Genomic DNA, 14589 nt, shown 5'->3' with positions numbered 1-14589 from the left:
GCTGATCACCTGTCCCCGCCAATGGCCACACCCTCATAGACGCCATCTGTGGTCCGAGAGATGATATTGTTGAGCTCGTTGGACATGCCCCCAGAACGCGAGACATAGGCCACGCTGCCAGGGCGGTACAGCTTGGAGGCCAGGATGTTGTCCAGCATCCCGCCAGTATTTCCGATCTTAAAGCACCCAGGCTTGATGCCTCCAACCTGCAGGGGCAGAAATAGCAGTCAGGGAGGAAGGGAAGGGTGAGCTCCTGATCGACTGGAGAGCTCAGAAGCATCACCAAGCCCAGTACTACCAGCCCATTCCAGTGGCCAGGCTGGGGAGGAAATGATCAAGACACCTAACACCTGCACATTGGGTTTCCTGCTTAAGAAGAATCTCGAGACATTATGCAAAAAAAAAAAAAAAGAAAGAAAGCCTTATTTGTAAAACGTGGCTTACCACAGATAGGTATATTCAGGGTTAAGTCGTCTCCTTTGCTCTCCAAGAGCGACAATGCCCAGTAAAAAGGTGTATAACACAGGTGTGTACCTCTGCTCAAAATCACCCACTGCCTCTGAGATAAAAGGTCCCTTTGTCTTCCCTTCACATAAATTTTAATGTAACAACCAGGTAAAAACGAAAATATTCACAGAGCAATTTCTCCTTCAATAAAGAGCTTTTGGTCAAAAATAAAGCCTCCAGGTAGATTTTTCTTTGGTTTATAGTTAAAGGAATAATCAAAGACTATGCAATGTTTGTATGAGAGTGGGCAAACACTAAAAACAAGAATCTTCTCATTAGTCCCTTGAAACTGTAATGGTGATATGGACTGGAGAGTGGGCCTTTAAAAAATTAACTGGAAATGGACAGACTGGCTTTCAAGAGGTGCCCCTAAATCTTTTCAACTTAGGAAAGAAACAAAAAGTCAACAAGTGAGTTTCCTGAGGGCCCAAAACTTCTTAAAAGAGCTTGAACGTAAAAGGCTTTTTAGCCCTGGCCAATTTTTCTCAGAGGTTAGAGTTTTGGCCCTCAGACTGAAAGGTCATGGGTTTAATTCCTAGTCAAGGACACCATGTACCTCATACATTGATTGCAGGGTGCATGCAGGAGGCAACCAACTGACGTGTCTCTCTCACATCAATGTTTCTGATGTTTCTCTGTCTCTTTCACCCCCTCCCCGCTCCCTCCGTTCTCTCTAGAAACCAAAGGCACAAATATCCTGGGGTGAGGATAAAAAAAGGCTTCCTGGAGAGGAAGCTCACTGTGGCAGGTCCAATGATGGTCACGCCCTTCTGGTCGGCCTTCTTGATCAGCTTCCTTGTGAGGGCCTCAGGGATGCCTTCAGCGATGATGGCAATGGTCCGGATCTAGAGGATGAGAACAGTCCTTCCTCATTAGCTTGTCACCTCAGGTGGACCAAGAGGCAGCAACCATTCAAGAACTCACCTCCCGTGTCCCCTTCCAGGCTTTAAGGACAAAGTAATATTAATAAAAGGCACTGCTTCTTTCCATAAGTCTCTGTTCCTAACCTGGTCACACCAAGCCTCCCCCCAAAAGAGAGGCGTGGACGTCCCAAACTGATCTCCATTGTTAACATCACAGTGACTCAGTAACCAAGCAGGAGCAAATGTTTCCAAAAAATCTGCTAGTCAGATTTTTCTCTCCCATCCAAAAATTCACAAGACTCAGACACCTGTTCCTCACTGCACATACAGCAGCTATCTCTGGCTTTCTCTGCTGTGCCCTTGAGTCTCTGATTCTATGTCCCCACAGGTCAGGGCTAGAATGTGCCAGAAAGGAGCTGCTTCCACAGTCGGAGAAGAAAGCCAGAGAAAGTGGGTGTGGGCAGAAGAGATTGAGAACCATCTCTGACTCTCATCCAGGGACTGGCAAACTGTTCTATAAAGGGTCAAATAGTATTTTAGGCTTTGCTGATCATGTGGTCTCTGTGGTAACTAAACTTTGCCTGAAAACAGCCATGGATAATATATAAATGAATGAGCATAGCTATGTTCCAATAAAACTTTAATTACAAGAACGAGCAGAGGGCTGGGTTTGGCCCTTGAACTGCAGTTTGTCAACTTCTAATCTAGACTAAAAACTCAATTCATTTTTAGCAAGTATGCTTTCGTTTTTGCTTCATCTAGATATCCACACAAGTTTATCTCCTCCAGTTACACACTGAACCAAACCAGTCTAGAATCAGAAATAATTATGAGCAGATGAATCAATATTTTTTCTATCGGGGAGTGGGTCTTACAAATCAGTAACAAAGAAGACAAACACCTCAATGGGGCGGGGGGGGAGAAGGGAGGCCAAGCCATAGATTAGAAATGGCCAATAAATGTTTTTTAAAGCTCATCTTAATCAAAGGTCTGCAAATTAAATAGGATGCCTATCAATTTGTCAAATATATATTTTTAAAACCCAAACATTCAGTCTTGGCAAGGGTACAGAAAAACAGGAATTCTCAAACTCCTGATGGGGTTTCCATCAGTACACCTTTTCCAGAGGGCACGTGGGCAGGATAGTCCAAGAGCCTTAAAGCCTGCACATTCTGATGCAGCAGTTTGGCTTCTAGCTATTTATTCTGGGGAAATAATTAAGGATATGTACAAATGTTATTCCAAAATGCTCATCACCAGACTTGACAAGCAAAACTGATACTACCAATGAATATTTATGCTGTGGAGAGTAATTGAAGAAAACGGATTTTAAAATTAGTCTGTAAAATATTCCATTTGGTAAAATCCAGGAAAAGGTGTGGATAAGGGAGTACTCAAACATAGCAGCTGTGTTTCTGGGAAACGGGACTTGAAGTATTTATTTTCTCCGTACCCAGAACTTCTTGTTAGCTCAGTGAGCAGCCTGCCTGCCCTCAGTTACTACCCTCCCATCTAAAGATCAAGTGTCTTCAACCACTTTCACGCAGAACACTGGCCAGTCCCGAGTCTAAGCCCTTTGTCCCAGGTGGCAGTGAGCATGAGCACCACTCAGCAGCTCCCCCTACAACCCCCGCCTACCGCTAGGGCTGTGACTACCTGTGCATAACTCATGGTCTCAATGCTACTGTCATAGGCAGAGCGAAGAGAGGCGAAGTTGATCAGCACGTCCACCTCTGGGTGTTTCTTCATGGCGTCAGCCATGTTCTTGAAGACAGGAATCAGGATCTCCTTGTGACCCCAGTAAAACTTCTGCTTGTGGTCCCCACTGTGAGAAAGGCAGAGGAGGCGTCAGGACAACCTGTCGGGACTGGGAAGGGGTCCGCCGGGGGGAGCTTCACTCCCAGGTGGAAAGGCAGGGTTCTGCCCTCAGAGTGTCCATCTTCTGGAAAAGACCCTCCAGGAATTGGTTCGCCCCAGTCTGGGATGGGCGTCGCCTCCCCAGCAAAGGGGATAATTGAGCTGCCCCCCTAGCTCAGTCTCAGTCAGGGAGATTAGATGAGAAAATCCCACTTGGCAGCCACCTGCAGCCTTCCTGCCGTGTCATGACTCACGTGAAAGGGTAGACCATGGCGGCCACCGAGGGCTCGTCTCGGGAACAGACGTAGTCAAAGTCCAGCATGCCTTGCACAGCCCTGGTCTGCATGCCCCACACAATGGCCTTGGTATGGCTGCTGAAGAGGGTGGCGCTCTTTCCTGCTGGGCAAAAACACAGCGAGTGCACCCAGAGCACACACCCCTGTGAGACCCCAGGGGCAGGGCTACCTGCCAGGCCCTCCACGCCAAGTCCAGGGAGGGGGGCTGATCAAAACCACAAAGGAAGGTTAAGAGGATGGAATTCTGAGAACTTGGGGACGAGGTGCCTCAATTTCTTCTGGAAAGAGGTGGCAGAGAGTAAAGAGCTCAGGAGATCTGTCTGGCTAGTAAACAGCTCAGCAACTAACAGAGAAAGGACTCCCAGTGCAAAGGGGCCCCAGAGAATCCCTACAGGGCCTGCTCAATTTCACAGGAAAGGCATGTATATAATCAGCCTCCTGGTCATATGCAAATGGGCCCTTGATAAATTATTTTTAAAGTCACTGGAAAATTTTGGTGAAAGCAGGATGTTCCACAGCCCTCCACAAGACTTATCACCTCAAAATCTGTTCATAAACCATCTTCGGTCAGGATTTGAATCCTCACAATTCTAGGTCAGTGTAGGTCCAATGAAGAGGTTTGCTCAGCCTTATCTCTGAGGATCCGGCCGGGCTCTGGCACGGATGAGGCAGGAGCAATACACTGCCCTCCTCCCTGGACTAGTGGCTCTTTCCCGCCCAGAAAACAATGCTCTTGGATGGGCGCCCCGGCTCGCAGGAAAGGGGTGCGGGGCAAAAGAAAGGAACAAAATATCTGGCAGAAGTGGATTCCTCAGCTTTGGAGGAAAAGGCCCTTCACCACCCTACAGGCAGGTGACCCACCCTCCCTCCCCCAAGTCCTAAGAAAGTAGCCCTCAGGGGAAAACAGTGCACCAAGCACAGCGGCATCTGGCATTAAAGAGCCTACTGTGCTAATGCAGACTAGGCTAACCACGTTCAAGGCCTGGTTAAATTAATTTAAGCCCTAGCTGGTTTGGCTCAGTGGATAGAGCGTCGGCCTGCGGACTGAAGGGCCCCAGGTTCAACTCCGATCAAGGGCACATGCCCAGGTTGTGGGCTCGAGCCCTAGTAGGGGACGTGCAGGAGACAACCAATCAATGATTCTCTCTCATCACTGAGGGTTCCCTCTCTCCCTCTTGCTTCCTCTCTGAAATCAATCTCTCTCTCTCTCTCTCTCTCTCGATCTCTCTCTCTATATATATATATTTTATAAAAGCTCAATTTCCCAAGGCATACAGAATTCTCATCCCCACAGGCCCGCCTCTTCCATCACAGCCATAAGCTTCTCATGACACAGGCTCCTGTTCTTGCAAATACCCGGGATTTACTGTCACTGGACCCAACTGGGTTCTGACGAGATATGAGATCACAGAACAAAGGAAGCCACCTAATCCAGTACTGTCACTTCTCAATCCCAGGATATTGAAGCCCAGAGATGCCAAATGACTCAGATCCTAGGTCATCTAGCATCAGAGCCGGGATTACAGCTCAATTGTGCAAGGAGGAGGAACAAGAGCCCTGCCACTCCCGTCCTCGAGGGAGCCCACACCGAGTCAGCGCGCGCACATTCACACATCTGTCTGTCCAAGAGGGGACAGGAATCAGAACAAAGCCTGGGCTCTCTATAAACCCCCTGCACCTCCAGCACGAAAGGGGCAGGGCAGAGTGCTCACCTCCTTGAGTACAGAAGCCAAAGCTGATGGGAGCAATCCTCAGCCCACCAGCAGCAAGGAGAGCCCAGAGGGAAACCTGCTCAGGGCTAAGAGCCCCCACTCGGCTCCTCCTCTAGACCGCTGAGGGGAGGCCCTCACTGGTACAGTCTGTCCTTCCTCTCCCGCTTCTCAGCACAGCTGGGACTGACAGTGAGCATCAACTCCTCCCCTGGGGTAGAAGAGCTCTTAGAACTAGAGTGGCCCCTGTTCTCTCTGCACAGGCTCAGCCTCAGATTGTGCCTGTCAGGGAACAATGGGTCTTGCCAGATGTGGTAGGGACTGCTGGCCTTCCTGAAGGGACATAAGCAACCTTGCCTAGTTATTCCTTCCCCTCCCTTAACCAAGAAAGGGGTCAAATATCATCAAAAGACTCCCCTCCCAGGGTAAAAGCTCCCAGGCTGTGAAAGTCAAGAAGTTAAAGGAAGTGCTGATGCTGTGAACAGGTGAGCAGCTGTGTTCTGGGTGAGGACATGCAGAGAATGCCTATGCTAACCAGTGACCTCTCCTGCTCTATCCCATCCTCCACCCAAACCCCAGAGAAACCTGAGCTTGGCCCTGATATGGGGAGCCCTGGGGTAGTCAGCAGTGGTGAGGCTGAGGAGAGGAAGGTAAGAAATGAAACCATCAGGAGATGTGGATGAGAATCGGGGAGGACATGGCTCCTGTCCTCACCCGCTGGGCTCTGCCACTTCCCCTTCGGTTTGAGGGCTCCCTCCTTCCCAGGAGGACTCTGTCCTCAGCACCACTCCATTCTCCAAGGCTGTGGGCGTGGCTCCCTACCCCCTCACGCCCAAGTTTTGAGCCAGAGACGGCCACATGGCCAGGAGAGCAAGTGGGGGCCTGAGCTGAGCAGGAGTGCGAAGGGCGAGAGAGCGAAGACTAGGACTTGGGGGCAGACCACACCGAGGCAGGAATAAAACACACCACACACACTGCCACCCGCGGGAGGGGAGACAGCAAACGGTTAGTGAGACCCACTAACAAGCCACACGCAGACTTGGGCAGGGCAGGGGCGTCCTACCTTGCAGGGATCTTGGACTTGGGACTGAATCTGTCAAAGAAAATGACCAAGGCAACTGAGTGACCTGCTGATGGCTGGAGGCTTTGGAGGGAGAGGGTGGGAATAGGGAAGGGTCCCATAGACAAGCCTGGCAGGGTTGCCGCCCTCACCATCTCTCATCTATTCCACAACAGACAGGAGGAAAGCCAGCAAAAGAGAAGACAGCACTGATCAGCAGAGCGAAAACAAGAAAGAGCAAAGGGCCAAAGGGGCAGAGAGGGGAGAGGAGGAACAGAAGGCTTGGAGGGTATGCTGAACACTGAATCTCTGCCCCCCACACCCCCAGGCCCTCTGAAGGGACAGCTGGCCCGGTCCCAGCCTCTTAACCCCAGTCCCTCGTCCCTACAAAGCACACGATGACGGGGTCGACTGGGTTGACCTGTCATTCTGTGCTGTGGGTTTGGGAACGATAGGACAGTGGCTTCCAACTCTAGTGCCTGGAGCCAGTGTCACTATTTCACAAAATGCCCTAGGCACTCTCTGCCGGTGTGTACTAGGAGAAGGCGCACAGGCCACACCAGTCCAAAAGCTAGATACTGAACGCTAGTTTTAAGGGCTGGCTGGCCAGGATCACATCTTTGATAAGTCAGAGGATGGAGACAAATGAGGCAAAGTATAGATGGGCTGGTAGACAGTGGAGGCCTTATGGTGGAAAGGAGTGTCTTTGCAGGAGCCCCAGGATGATGGGGTGGGCAGGAGCTACCGCTATACAGGAGCCTCCTCTGCCCTTCACTGGGGAGGAGAGTCTGGGAGACCTACCCACCTCCTGGAATTTTTGTAACCCTGTCTCCTCCACAACCGCCCTGCCCCACTCACACCTGCCCACAGGGAGTAGGAGGTAGAAAACAGTGGGGAGTGAAGTGACCCAGGTGCAGCATGAGTCCTCAGCACCAGGGGAGACCACTGGGAAGGCTCAGCGCGTCCTCCCGTATGTTCCCATCCCACGCACCATGCTCACTCTCAAGCAAAGCCCAAACACCTTCCGTCACCTCTGCTGGTCCAGTGAGGCCCGAAAGGGGAGCAGACAGAGCGGATCCGAAACTGCTGGGAGTTACCTTGTGGCACAGCGGGCTTGGCCTTCTTTGCAGGTGCCACCTCATCAGCCCTGCACTCAGAAAAAGATGCAGTCCTGCTCGGGGCTGGAGTCTGGGGTGAGACAAGGAGAGGGAGTAAGTCACAGGCAGCAGCTGGGGGGAAAGCCATTGGTCCTTGAGGCCCCAGAGAAATCAGGGAACAAGAACTAAGCACAGCAGTTCTTTATAAGCTGCTCCCAAAGCACTATTCTAACAACCTTCGGAGACAGGAATCAGAATTGTCTCCAGGCTTCAGGTGAGCAAACTGAGGCTCTGAGCAGGTATAACTGCCAAAGTCCCACCCACAGCAGGATTTGAACTCAGGTCTGATTTAAAAAACCTCATCTTTCCATTATACTACCTTGACTGGCATAGAAAAAAACTGGCCGAAATCCAGAAACCAACCGTGTAGTGCTACAGCGCCCCTTCCCCCACATTTCCCCAATGTCCCCAAATGGCTAGGGAAGAGGAGAAGCACCATGTCCCGGATGGGATGGGGCTGTGCGGGGCTGACTAAAACAGCATGGCAGGCTTTATGGCAGAGGCCAGCGGGCACCTACCGATGTGCTCCCGCTGGCGTTGAGGAGGAAGTTCGCAGTGTGGGCAGCTGTGGGTGGCTGATTGGGGATAGGACGGTGGCCCAAGGCCATGCCCACAATGGCTGTCATGTGAGTCTCGGTGCCAAACACGTGGATGGGGATCCCAGTGGTCTTCCCTGTGAAGGAGGGAAAAGAGTCCATCATTCAAGTCTTTAAATAAGGGCCCAAGTCCACACGACTCTGCAAAGGTCCTATAGGGTCCTGCCTGATGCCCGGCACTTCCTGTGCAAGACCAAGTATGCAGCACAAGCCAGCTGTCAGATCTTCATCAGCACACAAACCTGTGAGCACAAGCAGCACCGGAGTCGGCACTCCCGTTCACAGCCTGGACCCTGCTCTCCCACCCCAACCCACCCGACCTCACACTCCAGCCTCCCTGGCCTGGCCCCTGCTCCTCAACACTGGCCCTGCTCCTTCCTCCGCGTGGAGCTCTCATCCCAGCTGTTCTCGTCATTCAGCTCAAGTGCCTTCTCCCGATGACCTTGAAAGCCGCTCTCCTCCACACCACCCTGCCTGCTTCACATGTAGAGCCCTGACAGCATCTTGTTCCAATAACTGTTTACTTGTTTAATGTCCCAACTGTGACTGAGTGACATTCACTGTGTACTCTGTTTGGGAGGCAATGAGGATTTGGCACTGCTTCAACTGATTTAGGTAGGTTTGGTGTTTGCCATGGACGCCAGATTTGGAAAAATGGGAAGATGAGAAGATTTCGTTTCTCCAATCACTCAGTGAGCAAAAGCCTTCTGTCTGGCACCCCTCTGGCACTTCACATGGACCCCTGCTCCACACACCACTGCTCTTGGCAATGAGGGCTACATTTTACTCAAGTCCAAAGCTGCTGGTCCCAACGCGCCCGTGTTTCCGGTTCAATCAGGTCAACTTAGGGAGACCTGATTGTAGTCATGACTGACAAGATGTGGTCCCAGACTTCCTGAAAACACTGAGTGGTCGGCCTTTACCCCCTCCTCCTTTAGCTCAGTGAGGGCAAAGCTCTCCTTTCCCACCAGTTACCAGAGCCTTGTCCTCTCACTCCTCACATCCAGGCCACCACTGTCCTGGACTCTGCTGCAGCCTCCTAAGAGCTCTCCCTGCTTCTATCCTGGCTGCTGGTTACCTAAGTCAAACTGTGTCACTCCTCAGGCCAAAGTCTCCCCACAGCTGCCAACCCAGGGTCAAAGCCAAGGGTCTCCTGGGACCTGTACTAGCCTCACATGCCTACTCCTGCTGCCCTTCCGCCTCCAACACCCAGCCCCATCCCACGGCCATCCCCACTGGGCCTGCACACGTGGACACACTCCCACTTCAGGGCCTTGGACTTGCTCTTTCCTTTGCTGATAGTCACCACTGCCCTGCTCCCTCCTCTTTTCCAGGTCACCTATCCAGTCAAGCATTCTCTGATCACCCCACATAAAACTGCCCGCTCCCGCCCGCACACACTACCCCTTCACCCTGCTTGTCTTCCTTCGTGCACTTAGCGCAACCTGACATTACAATCAACGTCCTCAAGTGCACAAGGGCCTGGCTGTCTGCCGTGCATCCTGCAGTGGCTGTAACCACAGTGCTTAGCACAGAGCAGATGTTCCTCCTAAAATTTGTTAAACAAAAAGCTGAATGAAAATGCTTTCCTGCCCATTCTGAAGTTTAGAACAGGTCTATGCCAGAGGGCAGAAAGTGGAAGTAGAGCGAGCTGCATATCCAGAGAGGGGAGCGGGAGAGCACAGAAGTGTTCCCAACTGACTCTTTCAGGAATCCCAAGGAAGTAGGCCACTGACACTCAGGGTGGGAGGGAAAGAAAAGGTCCCCATCTTACCAACTTCTCCCATCACGCGTAGGCCCTCCTGATAGTTGGGGCCACCTCTTCGGACAAAGATTGTGACTGCATGCTCCTTTAGGGGGCCCTGGTAATCTCGAATCGCTCTCACTATGCCCTGAAGTACAAAGGGACAAACAGACATGTGATTAAAAATAAGACAGCCATAATGCCCGACTGGTGTAGTAGCTCAGTGGTTGGGCATCAACCCATGACTCAGGAGATGACGGTTCAATTCCTGGTCAGGGCACATGCTGGGGTTGCAGGCTCAATCCCCAGGAGGGAGTGGGCGGAAGGCAGCCAATCAATGATTCTCTCTCATCCTTGATGTTTCTCTCTCTCTCTTTCTCCCTTCCTCTCTCTAAACATATCCTTGGGTGAGAAATAAAAAATCATTGTCCTACAAAAGCTTCTTCAAGAGATTTAGGGAAACAGCCCTTGTAATGGGTATCGACTTTGGAAATAAGAGTGAATGTACAGGTGTGTACCAATTCTGTCTCTCCAGATAGAGGGCTAGTATACTAAGTCAGGAGTCTAATTTCTGTCACCCAAGGCCTTGCAAACAATTCCTGCTCCAGGCCTAACCACAATTATCACCAGTGCTGGCTTTATTATGGGATTGCTCAGAAGTTAAAACAAAGCAGTCGAGACTGATCTCTTTCAGATTTGTCTGCTGAATCAGGTTCAATCAGGGACCCGTTTTAGGCAGACAGACAAGGCCTGGTCCTCCACATCCTGAGAGCTGACTTTCAAGGTTGATATTTATTTATTCATTATTCTCAAAACCTATATGAAAGTACCCGATGGGGCACATTCTTTTGAACAAATTCGGTGAGCACCTGACTGTGTGGAATAATAATGGCCTCCTCGGTGGCTGCCTTGAAGGGAATGATTCTTGAGCCGTGTTAGCTCTGTCATCCTAGTTGACCCCCAGTCACTTTTATTTTTTTTAAAATATATTTTATTGATTTTTTACAGAGAGGAAGGGAGAGAGATAGAGAGTTAGAAACATCAATGAGAGAGAAACATCGATCAGCTGCCTCTTGCACATCTCCCACTGGGGATGTGCCCACAACCCAGGTACATGCCCTTGACCGGAATCGAACCTGGGACCTTTCAGTCCGCAGGCCGACGCTCTATCCTCTGAGCCAAACCGGTTTCGGCCCCCAGTCACTTTTAAAACTGTGCCCATGGCCCTGACCTGTGGCACAGGGACTCAGGCTGCCGGGCCCTTGGCTAGATAACCAGGAGCCCCAGGTCATAAAAACACTTTCCTCATTCTGACTTTTTGGAGAGGAGACTGATGACTGAGAGATGAAAGACTAGGAGTTGCAGAAAACCCAGTCTCACAATGGACCGTTGAAAATGAGGGTCCATTAAGGTACTTCTTCAAGAACTGGTGGCAGAATTTCGCCTTCTCCCCACACCTCAGATGGGAGAATCATGGCCCAGCGAGTGTCAGCTGCTTGCCCAGAGACACAGCTTCAGATCCGGAGCTGTTCATGTCTTCTGCATCCGCCACAAGGAACCCTGGACCAAGAGCCTCCCTCTGGACTGGGTAAGTCATGGGAACTTGCTCCTGTCTTAAATTTGCTTGTGAGAACCTCCCTTTCCTGGTTCCTCCAAACCCATGCTTCCCAGGAACTGCAGTCACTGTGGCCGATTACCTTGAATGTGGCAGCCACATTGGTGAAGTTCGCGATGCTGCCTCCAATGATGAGGATCTTGCCTGGGTTTGGAGTAAGAGAGAAGTCGAAAAGGGTTAGAAAGGTAGACTTGAGCATCTTATCAGAAAGCCAGCTGACAGTTCTCTCCACTGAGCGAGGGTCTCCCAACTGTTAAGAGGTATCAGTGCAGAGGTGGGGGAAACAGGCTGGTCTCCTGAGGACTGTCAGTCTTATCAGCTCCCTCTCCATCACCTCCATCACCAAGCAGGTGGTTAACCCAAACCCACAGAATCTCCACATCATTCCTACGGCCATCCAGACACCCAACTTGGTTTCTGGACACACCTGGTGGGAATCTCCCTCTCTCTGGCTTCAGGGTAGGGTAACTGGTATGTGTAGTCTCCAACATGGGACAGGTGGTAAAGGGAAGCTGGAATGGCAGTCGGGTAACAAATGTCTAAATGGGCCACTAAGCACAGCTTGTATCAGTCAGAGTGAGAGCACGCCTCACCTCCTCCCTTGCATCTGCTCATGGGGCTTTAAGTACACAACACCTCCCTATCCTCTCACAGACCCTCATCTGATAGATGTTATCACTGCCCACTGCACAGTCAGGGAAACTGAGGTCCTTAAGTTAAATGAGTAGCCCCAGGTTGCAAAGGACCGGGACCACAATCTCCGTGCCTCCTAAGCCCAAAACTGTTCCCCCTGTAGCACACTGGGCCATCCTAAGGAAGGAGCGTGTGAGTCTCACCATTGGGGTGCTTCTCGCGGGTCATGAGGGAGAGGATCGTCTTGGCATAGTCATAGGTCTGCTGCTCACTGGGGGCGCCCGAGTACTCCCCGTAGTTTGCCAGCTCATTGACACCCCCTAGATCGCAGATGGTATCACTGCCAGGGAGATACGAAAGTCAGTGCTGGCTCCAACTCTAGCAGCAGAGGGTGGCAGCCTGGTGACTGGGAGGACACGCTGGCGCCCCCAAAGCCCTGAAGTCAGACTATGGAACTGACCTCTCAGACCTCGGACCCTCAAGCCCCACAAGTGACACTTCAAGGCTCTCCCAGGCAGTGCACTCTGCCAGCACTGGGCCACCGTGGGGCCCTGGACTGACTGACGATGGTAAATAAAGTGAACAAAGAACACCTCCCAACACAAAGAAAAAGTGCACATTCCACAGGTCCCTGCCAGGCTGCCCAATGAGAAGGAAAACTGCTGTAGCCAGAGGGAAGCCCAACCAAGCAGAAAGGGGTGTGGCCGATCACAGGCCTAGAAAGGAGATGACTACTGGGCTTCAAGTGGAAAACCAGCAATCATCACAAAGGGTGAGGACTAGGACCCCAACATTTCTACCAAGTGTAAAGTATGTTCACCTGGTGACCTTGGGGACACAGCAACATTCACTTTCTGGTTTATTGTCTGTATTTGTTGTACCCTCATGTGGAATCCCTATCACTAATTCCAAGAACTAAAACTAATCAAAATATCTTCATTTTGCAGCAAACAGGAAGGTGCACGGACCCCTCTGGCAGGTCTATGATTCCTGCTCTGCACCACAGTAAGGAACTAGAGCCCCCCAGGTGAAGCAGCTCGATCCAGGCTGTGAACATGTGACCCAACTGGCACCTTCAGTAGCCCCTCAGTCACCTGTACACGACAGAGGCACCACCTCCAGCCACCATGGTCCAGATCCTTCCTTTGGGGTTCAGCAAGGTCAGCTTCAGGCTCGCCCCACTTTTGGCATCCAGGTCTGCAATGTAAGCTTCCTAGGGATCAGACAACAACAAGTGGGCCCTGTGGGCATCCCCTTCACCAAGGTCCCAGATCCCCAGACTCCTCCCATCCCCTTTCCCTGGAGACACATGAAGAGGTCCTCATATGCCTTAATAGAGTCAGGAAAAAGGGGTTATGTGGGGCCCTACGTGCCTGGGACAAAACAGGATGGCATCTTCAAGTACCAAAACCACCCATCGCCACTGTCACCACTGAGGGCAAATTTCCCACCTCCTTCCTCTCCGACTTCAAGTCCTTGACCCTCTGCCCAAGTCCCAAGCCTTGCGATGTCACAGCTTCTACAATGGCCCCCACCCGCAGCATCTGCAGCCTACATCACACCACCTCTCCCCTCCCCAGACCCCATCCCTTCAGCCAGCCCAGCCTCTTCCATTGGCCTGGGTTACGTCATGCCATGCAAGCCCGATTCTGCTGTGAGGATTTCAGAGAGGACGGGGTGGAAAGGAGCAATTGACAGTCTCAGCAAGTGGCAGAGAGAGCTACCTTCCTGACAGGATTAGGGGGAGCCACTTGGAATGATCAAGAAGTAACAAATCAAGCTAAGAGCCCAGGGAGGCTGATTGCGAGAGAAGTCTAAAAGGATTTCTGGCTGTGATTCAGAGGCTTGGCTGACTCCCACCTCCCATCCCCTTTGGAGTTTTAAAAAAATTAAATGGCTCTCGACCTTCCTTTCCCTGCCAAATATACAGCCCACTAGGGGACAAATGCTCATCTGAGATTAGTCACCCTCCCCCGCCCCCATCACTCTCCATCTCCTCCCCTAAGCAGCCTTACCTCTGGATAAGCCTCACGCCCAAAGGGGGGAGGGAACTCTATATCACCCCATTTCACTTTGCAGATGTAGTCAGCGGTGGCATCCACCTTGGCTGCCAAGTCAAGCACGTAGACGCCATCTTTGGTCACAACTGCAAGAAAAGCAGAGGCAATCAGACACCGGCCCCAGGCAGAGGTGACCACCAACCTCCAAACCCCTCCCCAGACTCCCCACACACCACTCCCACGGGGTCCAGGTCCCACACAGGCTAATGACTTCCTCACTCGGCAAGAAACCAGAATAATTCTTATGGAGACACAGCCTCCCCCATCAAAGAAAAACAAACCCTAGTAGTCCTATAGGTAATAGGAAAGTTGCTATGGCAATTTTTAATCTTTTTCATAAAATGCTACACAATGTGCCTTAACTATTCACCCATCCATGGCCTTGCTATTTAAAAAAACGTTTAACGGTATAGGTTGCTGTCAGAAGACCCCCTAGGTATGTACATTTGGTTTTTGCAATCTGGCTAGGAAGCCTCACTGTTCGGTGGGGGG

General features: G+C 51.3%; 1 protein-coding gene across 5 annotated transcripts in view; it reads right to left on the bottom strand.

Annotated features, from left to right (window-relative positions):
• ACLY (ATP citrate lyase) overlaps positions 1-14589 on the bottom strand; it is a 49210-nt gene that overhangs the window by 15279 nt on the left and 19342 nt on the right. For 2 of the 5 annotated variants that reach the window (XM_006776648.2, XM_006776649.2), the window contains exons 7-18: positions 14053-14183; positions 13132-13250; positions 12241-12377; positions 11487-11548; positions 9820-9937; positions 7968-8122; positions 7390-7480; positions 6296-6325; positions 3482-3626; positions 3027-3195; positions 1248-1352; positions 10-206 (exon numbers count right to left, since the gene is read on the bottom strand). In XM_006776648.2, the coding sequence (XP_006776711.1) occupies positions 10-206; positions 1248-1352; positions 3027-3195; positions 3482-3626; positions 6296-6325; positions 7390-7480; positions 7968-8122; positions 9820-9937; positions 11487-11548; positions 12241-12377; positions 13132-13250; positions 14053-14183 (1459 nt within the window). The remainder of the gene's footprint in view (positions 1-9; positions 207-1247; positions 1353-3026; positions 3196-3481; positions 3627-6295; positions 6326-7389; positions 7481-7967; positions 8123-9819; positions 9938-11486; positions 11549-12240; positions 12378-13131; positions 13251-14052; positions 14184-14589) is intronic. The other 3 variants (XM_006776650.2, XM_006776652.2, XM_006776651.2) reach the window with 3 other exon arrangements.

Source organism: Myotis davidii, unplaced genomic scaffold (assembly GCF_000327345.1).
Source record: "Myotis davidii unplaced genomic scaffold, ASM32734v1 scaffold69, whole genome shotgun sequence".
Lineage (NCBI taxonomy): Eukaryota > Metazoa > Chordata > Mammalia > Chiroptera > Vespertilionidae > Myotis > Myotis davidii.
The sequence above is the reverse complement of the archived record's forward strand: the minus strand, read 5'-3'. Positions and strand labels throughout refer to the sequence as shown.